The 9,550-nt window shown below is 43.0% G+C and overlaps 1 protein-coding gene across 1 annotated transcript; it reads left to right on the top strand.

Annotated features, from left to right (window-relative positions):
- Nucleotides 1-1,244: 1,244 nt before the first annotated feature.
- On the top strand, nucleotides 1,245-8,737 carry LOC147747151 (uncharacterized). The gene is made up of 2 exons (XM_086925074.1): nucleotides 1,245-1,735; nucleotides 7,438-8,737. The coding sequence occupies exons 1-2, from the start codon at nucleotides 1,245-1,247 to the stop codon at nucleotides 8,735-8,737; spliced, it is 1,791 nt and encodes a 596-aa protein (XP_086781200.1).
- The last annotated feature ends 813 nt before the right edge of the window (nucleotides 8,738-9,550 follow it).

The raw sequence follows: 9,550 nt of genomic DNA, 5'->3' as shown, positions 1-9,550 counted from the left end.
CAGCGAGTGTTTGTTGCCGGGACTTGGCAACTATATGTAGAGGCGTCATTGTTATTTTTATTTCAGTGCCATGTCCTTGCAGTAAAAAACAAATTTGCTCAGAACAGTCTTTTCATATCCACTGGGCACTCTGGACTTCTATTTCCTCTACTCGCATTGGGCTCCATGGCAGCCTTGCTCCCACTGCCCGCAGCCCCCCCCCCACCCTCGCGCTCCAACAGGTCTCTTATCCAACTGTGGGGTGCAGAAGGTCTCCTCCCACCCGTGAGTCTTCGACAGTGCTCCTGCCCAGCACTGTGTATGTCTCACGCCTCCTTTCCAGTGGCACTGCTAATCACAGAGGGGAGGGTTTTGTATAGCGCACACAAAACCCGGAGGTATCAGAGCGCTTTACATGAGCACCATTTGCGATACAACCTCTTCTGACATTGTTTAGTGCAACACAGAGTGCAGGGGGTGAAGACAGACAAGAGAATGGGGAGCTGAGCTGTGAAAAGGCCAAAGGCCAGAGAAACACCAGGCCCCCTGCCTGACTTACATGGGGGGGGAGAGGAGCTATTGTGTTCTGGCGTCTGTCTTACTGCAATCGCACCTGAGTACTTCACGGGTCTGAACAAGAACATTTTACTTAACAAGGCTTTCTTGATTTCACCCCTTCTTAGAACCCCTGCATCTCCCTTCTGCCAATTGCTGGAAGAATCTACCCCTCCACCCTGAAATTTGACTGTAGTTGCGCGTCTGGGAGCTATGTAAGTATATTTACGCCACTGGTCGTTATTACTGTTGAACTGTATTTGAATGTTTCATACTGGACACATATGGATTCAACATTCCCCTTTCATTAAGCTGAACATTCTCCTGACAATAGGTTACCTGACCTGCATCTGTATATACATTGCATTCCTTTGCAATTTTATAAAGCGTGAAATTGGCCTGAGGGCTTTCGACCACCAAGTATTAATCACTTTTAGGCAAGCTGGAGGTTAGCTAATTTGCATACATCCAGAAACTAATTCTTTTTTTTAAAGCATGATGGTTAATAAGCATTTAGGGTACCTAGGATTCAGCTTTTTAAAGTTTTAAATCAAAAGCTAAAGATAAAATGGATCCTTATGCTATGCCTCAAATATATGTTCTTAAATTTCACCAATTGGTTGGCAGCCTGTTCAGTGGCATCATTTTCTCAACAGTACACAACCGGTTTCTAAGTGTCTTTTTTTATGATCTACTTTGCGCAGAACAGAATGCCCCGCAGAATAAAGACGGCAGAAGATTATGTGCTGGAAAACAAAGATTTCATGGTTGAAGAAGTGCGTGGGCAAAATATGTTAATTTGCAGGTTTTGCAGAGTGACTGTCGCAATACTAAGTGGGAAAACTGCAAGCCGAATTGCTGAACATCTTGTCACCAAGACGCACTTGAAATTGAAAGAGCCACCTAATAGCGACAGCCTTTGCCAGATGACCCGCTTCAAAAGAAAACGTGAGGAAGAAAAGGATGTGGCACATGAATTTGTACGTGCCCTAGTGCAATCTGGAACCAGCTTACACCAAGCTGATGGACCGATTTGGAATCTATTCCGCAAGCGTGCACCAGCATTCAAAACATTACCAAAACCAACACAAATGTATGAGAAATACCTACCAGAGGTGTTCCTTGCAGATATTGAACATATTTCAGAGTTACTGCAAGGTGATGTTAAGATCTCTGTTACCATTGATGAAACCCCAGAGATGCGTGGCGACTGTTAAGTGATGATCACAGAGACTTGCGTAGGTTCAATCTTTGTTTATTCCAGGTTTTAAGTTCAAGGTAAAACACCCACTACCAGAGCCGTCCAGTCGTGAGGGAAGCCAACGTCCAATGTGACGTTCAAGGAATCCTCACGACTGAAGGACAAGATTCTAGAATAACAGTAAAGATCTCTCACGAGAGAACCAAGGAGAAACAGAGTAATCTCAAATATATAACATCTTCCCCACTAAGAAGGGAAACAAAGAAAACATACAAAAGCAACATGAGCAATAGCAAAAACAAACACGAGTTTAGCAAGTTTATGCAAAATTATTCTAAAACGTAGTCTCTCAATCTGCAGGATAACTGCTTTAAACGAAAAGCCCTTTTTGTTGCCACTTCAGAAGTTTCCTGAGAAATCGATTTGTGTGGTAAGGGTAACTCTGCGGGAACAGAGGACTGTGACAAAATAGAGGTAGAAGGAAGGGAAACTGGAGGAAAAAGGGAATGAGCGGGAACAGTGGTCTCAGAGGACGTGGAGGTTCCAGCAATTTTATTGGAAGAGGTTTGAGCAACTGGATTGGAAGAGGGTGGTTGAGCGTAAAAGAAATCAAACCAATCACAATGCTCAGAATCGGAAGTGGCATGCTTCTTGATGACATGGGCTTGAAGTGGAGAAATCTTAACAAGAGCTCGCTTGTTCCACCATCCACTGTCATCAAGAAGGGCTGAGGTTTTACTAACTTGTGTGACCAAATTTGGAGAGGAAAATGTAGACCTCCCTTTGGAAACTCTTTTGGGATTTTTAATAAGAACCATATCTCCTTTTAACAAAGGTTGATCAACAGAATGTTTACCTTCATCAAAACGTGATTTCATAGACAATTGTTTAGCACTCACATGATCTTGAACAGAAAAAGAAGAATCAGACAAATCAGAATCCTTATGCAACCAACTAGGATTGAGAACAGAATGAACTCTCCTTTTTCGAAGTAAGTTAAAGGGTGAGACCCCAGTGGTAGAATGTGGGGAGGTATTGTAGGCCCAAACTTTGTCATGAACGAAAGAAAGGGGGTCAAGCCTAGAAGAAATAGCAGTTTGAACACCCTCCTTAATAATGCGATTACACCTTTCAACTAGACCATTTGAGGACGGTGAGTACAAGGCAACTTTGAAGTGAGAAATATCGTGACAGCTGAGAAAAGAACACATTATTTGAGAGACAAAATGAGTTCCATTGTCAGTAACGATGGACTTGGGAAAACCTTCAATATCAAAAAAAAACAGACTGTAGGAATTTAATGGCGTTGTCAGTGGAGGCCGAATTGCAAAAAGAATAATAGAGCCATTTAGAGTAATAATCAACAAGAAGGATGAGAAACTTATGCTCAGAGGGTAACACGTCATATGGACCAGAAAAGTCCAAAGCTACTTTGTCTCACGGACCAGCCGGTAGGGGAACAGGACATAAAGGTGTGGAAAGAGTTTTCCAATGCTTATCAGAAAGAATGCACTGAGTGCAATTGTCAATCATCTTCCTGATGTGAGAGTCCATGGAGGGCCACCAATAAAATTGTTTGATGCGTTGACAGGTTTTAACAATACCCAGGTGACCCTGATGGGCAGAACGAATGATATGATCACGAACAGACTGAGGAGGAACAAATAGATCGTTGCGCATGACCATATCATTGACCAAAGAAAGTTCTTCTGAAACATTTGCAAAACCTTTTAGTTCTGTGGGTAAGGTTCTACGTTCAGGCCATTTGTTGACAATGAAATCCTTAACTTTGGAAAGAACAACGTCATTTGCATAAGCTATATTCCATTGTGCTTCAGAAATGGGTTGACATTCAGCAACTGCATCGATGATGGCGACAACACATTCAATATCATCAATAACAATTGAATCATCAGTTAAAGACATTCTAGAGAGGCAATCAGCCCTGAAATTCTTACCCCCGGGAATGTGTTTGATGACAAAATGAAATTCGTGAAGCTTGGAAAGGAGACGAACAAGTCTGGCGGAAGCCCTATTGGAACTACTGTCAGAAAGCATGTGCATAAGGGGCTTGTGGTCTGTGTAAATCTCAAACTCGCGACCCCAAATGTAAGATTTGAACTTTTGAATTGCCCAAACGCAAGCCAGGGCTTCTCTTTCAATTGTGCTCTACCTGGTTTCAGCAGGAAGAAGTGTTCTGGATGCGAAGGCAACCGTGTGTTCTTTGCCCTCAACCCACTGTCCTAGGACAGCACCCAAACCAGTAAGACTGATATCTACAGTGATAAAACACATAGAGCCGTCACAAAAAGGATTCAAAGCGGGTGAATCTTCGATGATCTTCTTGACTTGGTCAAAAACTTTTTGCAAGTCTTGGGACCAAACAAATTTTACACCTTTTCTTAAGAGCGTTCTTAAAGGTTCAACAATCTGTGCGTAACCATGAACGAACCTGGCGTAATATTCAGATAAGCCCAGGAAGGAGCGAAGTGCGTCACGATCCTTGGGAGGTTTGGCATCTCGAATGGCTTTAATTAAAGAGAACTTGGGTTTAATGCCATTAGGAGAAAGGGAGTGACCCAAGTAATCTAACTCTTGGACACCAAACTTGGACTTATCGTGTCTAACAGTCATGCCGGCTTTTTCCAAGACTAGCAGAACGGTGTTGAGAGTGTGATTATGTTGAAAAGAGTCGTTAGCGTAGACCAAGATGTCATCTTGATACGCTTGCACGCCAGGGATGTCTTGAAACAGGTTGTCCATTAGTTTTTGGAAAATGCTGGCTGCCGAGGCCAAGCCAAAGGGAAGCCTGAGGTACTTGAAAGCACCAAAGGGAGTGATAAACGTTGTTAGCTCTTGAGATCTGAGGGACAAGGGAATCTGGTGATAAGCAGATCTAAGGTCGAGGAGGGAGAAGAATTTAGCCCCACCCAAATTAGCCAAAAGGTCGTGAATTTTGGGAAGGGGGTGGCAATCCACGATGATATTGTTATTTAGTGAGCGTAAATCGGCACACAATCTCACCTCTCCAGTTTTCTTGTGAACTAAGACAATGGGGGAAACCCATTCGGACGAGTCGCAAGGAGCAATGATTCCTTCGTTTCAGAGATTTTTCAGGACACTTTTGAGTTCATCTCTAGCGCTCAAGGGAAGAGGACGAACTTTGTGAACAACCGGCTGAGCATTGGGTTTAAGTTGATTTTCATGCTTAAAACCAAGCACTGTGCCAACCTTATTTTTAAATAAGTTTGGAAAGGAACTCAGTAGAGTGTCCATTTTGACTATGGGAAAGGAAAGATCTGAAATATTGAAGTTCCCAGAATCATGACTAGTATAATAGTCATGAGGGATGTCGCCTAAGGCAATGGGTTGATCAGATCCAGGCTTGAGAATCAAACCCATTCTGGCCAAATCGAACCAACCTACAATATCCCTGCCCTTGAGGGCAACATAAACTTTGGTGAAAGTGTATCTGCCTAGGCAAGCAATGTTAGAATAAAAGAAACCCAACATATCGATGTCCTTTTCGCCAAAGGCCTTGGGATTGACATCTGACTTGGAAAGGACAACTTGGCTCCAGTTAGCATAAAACGTGAGGTCGGATAAAATGGTGATGGGAGAACCAGAATCAGCTTTGACCTGGATTGTAATTGTGCCAATCAACAATTCACACAAGGGACTCTTAATCTTGGGAAATTCAAGAGAATCACATTCAATGGACAACATAACATCATTGAGTCTGGTGGAACAAGACTCTAAATTTTCTTGAAATTCAATATTATTGACTCTAGTGAATCTTTTACGACCCCTGCAAACAGAAGGAAAATGTCCAATTTTCTTGCAGGAGGAGCATTTTTTGCCAGAGGCAGGACACGTGGGAGAATTGCCAAGATGATTCCTAGATCCACATCTGTAGCAAATAAGCGGTTTTCTATTTAGTTGTCTTGAAGAATTGTTAACAAGGTCAATGGAAGTAGAAGCAGAAGTCTGGTCGACCAAGTGAACAGAAGGTTGAGAAGTACTTTCTTGTAGAATCTTAGAGGAATAAGTTGCACGTTCAATCCCCTTAGCAATATCAATTGTTTCAGTTAAAGAAGGATTTTTGCAACTTAATAAACGTTCCTGTATTTTTTTTGAAAAACAAGCAAAAATAAATTGGTCTCTGATAGAAGTATCTGTACTAGCACCAAAGTCACAGGTAGAAGCTAGGATTCTGAGTTGAGCGATATAGTCTTCTACGCTCTCATCAATGCTTTGTTTTCGTTTGAAAAAGTTATGACGTTCTAATACGATACTGGGTTCATCGTGGTATTGTTTATTGAGGCGAGCAATGGCTTCTTGATAAACATTCCAGTTGTCACCGGACTCACCAGCGGGAGAAGAAATATGAGGTAAGTTTTCAAAAACTTGTTGAGCAGCAACTCCCAAACAACCATAAAGAATGGCAACCTTGCGAGGAGGATCATACTTGGTAGCATCGATGGCTACTAAATAGTTTTCAAAACCTTTGAGCCAGTTGCGCCAAGCAAGAGTAGGTTTTCCAGGAGTTTGCAGAAAAGGAGCTGGTGTTTGAAATTGTTGGGAAGAAGCCATGGTGAAATGTTTGTGATGGAAAATGAAGAATGTCTATCACTATGGTAAATAAATGACTCTAAGTGTAAAATAACAAGGTAAAATAAAGATGGTAGGCAGTAAAGCGTGCCTATCGCTGTGGCTACTTGAAGACTTGTAATAACAATGAAATGTCAAATGAACATGGGAGGCAGTAAAGCGTGCCTATCGCTGTAGTTACTTGAAGACTTGTAATAACAATGAAATGTGAAATGAAAATGGTAGGCAGTAAAGCGTGCCTATCGCTGTAGTTACTTGAAGACTTGTAATAACAATGAAATGTCAATGAACATGGTAGGCAGTAAAGCGTGCCTATCGCTGTGATTAATAAATGATTTTGGTGAAATGATGAAGTCAAGTAAACATAGTAGGCAATGAAGCGTGCCTATCGCTGTAGTTGAAAATGAAATTGAGAGCAGCAAAACGTGCTTAACGCTGCACAGAATGCTAGACGAGGGCTTGTTTATAAGGTCGCTGAAAAAAAATGGCCGCCAGTGTCGTCGTCAAGGTGACAGGACGACGTAATTTTCTAGAGGCGGTGAGCTTGTCTGGCAAGTAAGGCGTAGCGCGCGTGAAGCAGCGCGAGCAGGAAGTTAGAATGTTGCGCGCGTGACTGAGCGCGAGACAGCAACTGGCAGAAACAAGCAGCGCCGGAGAAATGCCAGAAATGAGAGAAATCCACGCCGGGAATCAGGTGATGGACGGGGAGAGAGTGTCCAAAAGTATACGACCTGTGAGAGAAGTCGGACTGGAGGCAGGTTCAGTTGAAGAGATGAAAGACGAACAGTGGTCGGGTTCTGGTGAGTCTTGACTGGCGGTGGGTGCGGAGAAATCCCGATCGTCGCCAAATATGTTAAGTGATGATCACAGAGACTTGCGTAGGCTCAATCATTGTTTATTCCAGGTTTTAAGTTCAAGGTAAAACACCCACTACCAGAGCCGTCCAGTCGTGAGGGAAGCCAACGTCCAATGTGACGTTCGAGGAATCCTCACGACTGAAGGACAAGATTCTAGAATAACAGTAAAGATCTCTCGTGCTTGCAAGCACGCGAGAACCAAGGAGAAACAGAGTAATCTCAAATATATAACAGCGACCCTGCAGTGGCAGTGCTAATCACATTTTGTGATGCAAAAAATGGATGGCACAGACGTACCATCATGCCAGATCTGGATGTACTGGAAACATGCAATGCAGTGTCACTTGGAATGCTGCTGCAGAGAGTTCTTACCAAGTTTAGCAAAGATTGGGGAGATATTGTTTGTATTTGCAGCGATTCAGCTACGTATATGAAAAAGTTATGTGATGACCTGTCAAAAGCAATACCTGAGCTGAAGTGTTTCCCTGTGAGAGATCCTTGCCACTTGCTAGATGGTATGCTGAAAGCAGCATTACAATCTTCTGAGCGGATGAAGAATGCTATTGATTTTGTAGTACATTCAGGCGCACTGTTTCGTTATGCGCGGGAACTCAAACGCAAATATTTCTCATTTTGTGTTTTGTGTGGCAGCAAAGAAAGAGTCATCCCAACTGTGTCATTTAGTAGGTGGTTCTCAGTACTAGAGGCCGTGAATGCAATATTATCTATGTGGCGACCCCTTACTGAATTTTTGCTTAGTGATGATGCAAAAGGCAAGAAATGTGAGGATCTTCGGGTGCATATTGATAGTGATGTCAAGAAAAGTACACTGTACTGCATCCTTAGATTTTTACAGGAAAACATGACTGCTGTAGTTAACATAATAAAAAAACTAGAGTCAGAAAACACCCTTGTCTACCAAGTGTTCAGTATAATTGGTATTGATGTCAAACATCTCCTCAAGAGTAGGCTACACAACACTTTTAGTGACTTTGGCACGGCAACATGTTCCCTGTTAGAATGCTTGCCACTTGGGAAGCAAAGAAGTGTTGAAGACCAATTCAGGAAATTTTATTTTACCATGCATGAGAAATGGCTAGCTATGATGCATAGAAATGTCCCTTCACCAACCATGGCGTTTGAAGTCAATGAAGCCTCACTTTGGTACGCTGCACAAGTGTTAGATCCATTCCGTAAAGGGGAATTTTCTCCGGACTTTTCAAAGTACAGCTTCATTTTTGACCGCTTTAATACCTCTGAGGGCATGTGCACCCAGTTCAACGCGTATGTGGCAGAACCTGTCCCAGAGAATGTCAACCTTGAGGTGCACCAGTACTGGTATGGGAAGCTACATCAGTGGACAGAGTTGGCAAGTTGTGTACTGGCTGTTTTGGCATTGCCAGTCTCAAGTGCCAATGTTGAGAGGGCATTTTCACAAATGAAAGTGTACATGGGAAGAAAAGAGAGAGCACGAATGACTAAAGAATCTCTGAAGAAATATTGTACGGTGTACTACAATAAATTTGACTTGTGAAAATGTATTTGGACTTCATATACACGTACATGCACTGTCTATATGCCATGCATCAATGAAGAAAGCCAGCAATAATAAAAGCAAAGCGTTTCATAAACACCGGAAAAACACCGTTTCTGTTGTTTTTTATGGCGCGAAAATTAGAAATCACTGAAAAGCACTGTTTTTTTCAGGTATTGAAATCACTGGAAAACACTGGCAAAACACCACCAGAATTTACCCAAAATTGAAACTGAAAACAGGAAAGCCTAATTATGATGTTCTTGGCTCCCTCCCTGCTAATTGGTCACCATACGTTTCTTCCTTTTCCTTGGGTTGCCCTTTTTCCCTTCCAGACACCTTTCTGCCGGTTTTCTTACCTTCCCTCTCTTTTATTTTAGTATTGGCGTTACCTCGTTTCACTGGAAGCCTCCCACCATCTTGGCTGTCTTCGTCATCCTGACAGTATGGGGAAGATAGGATATGCTGGTCTTTCTTGATGTCAGTTAGTGAAGATAAAGCCAGCCTCTGAGAGACGATAATGACATCTGTGTGGGGGGCTGTAGGGAAATCCAAAGCTGTTAAAGGGCTCTCAGCGAGGTCCCTGCTCTCGCCTTCGCAGTTTAAAAAAATCGCCCGATGCTTGCGCTACTGCTGTTGACCCGGTGGAGGCTGCGGCGCGCCGCTTTGCGGCCAAACCTTAATTCAAGGGCGGCAATACATCAGCGTGAAAGGAGAGGCGAGCGGGGGGCATCGAAGCTCCAAGTCATCCACCCACAGAAAGACCACGAAATAAGCGATCCTTCTCCCGCACGTGAAAACCGGAGGCACGGG

The sequence above is a fragment of the Lissotriton vulgaris genome, chromosome 1_1, assembly GCF_964263255.1.
Source record: "Lissotriton vulgaris chromosome 1_1, aLisVul1.2, whole genome shotgun sequence".
Classification (NCBI taxonomy): Eukaryota; Metazoa; Chordata; class Amphibia; order Caudata; family Salamandridae; genus Lissotriton; species Lissotriton vulgaris.
This window is presented reverse-complemented; position numbering and strand designations above follow the sequence as displayed.

What these genes read in the sequence shown, in the direction of transcription:
- LOC147747151 (XM_086925074.1), top strand. Translation starts at nt 1,245, where the DNA reads ATGCCCCGCAGAATAAAGACGGCAGAAGATTATGTGCTGGAAAACAAA. An exon ending in ATTGATGAAACCCCAGAGAT is followed by an intron (nt 1,736 to 7,437) that starts GCGTGGCGACTG and finishes AATATATAACAG; the next exon opens with CGACCCTGCAGTGGCAGTGC.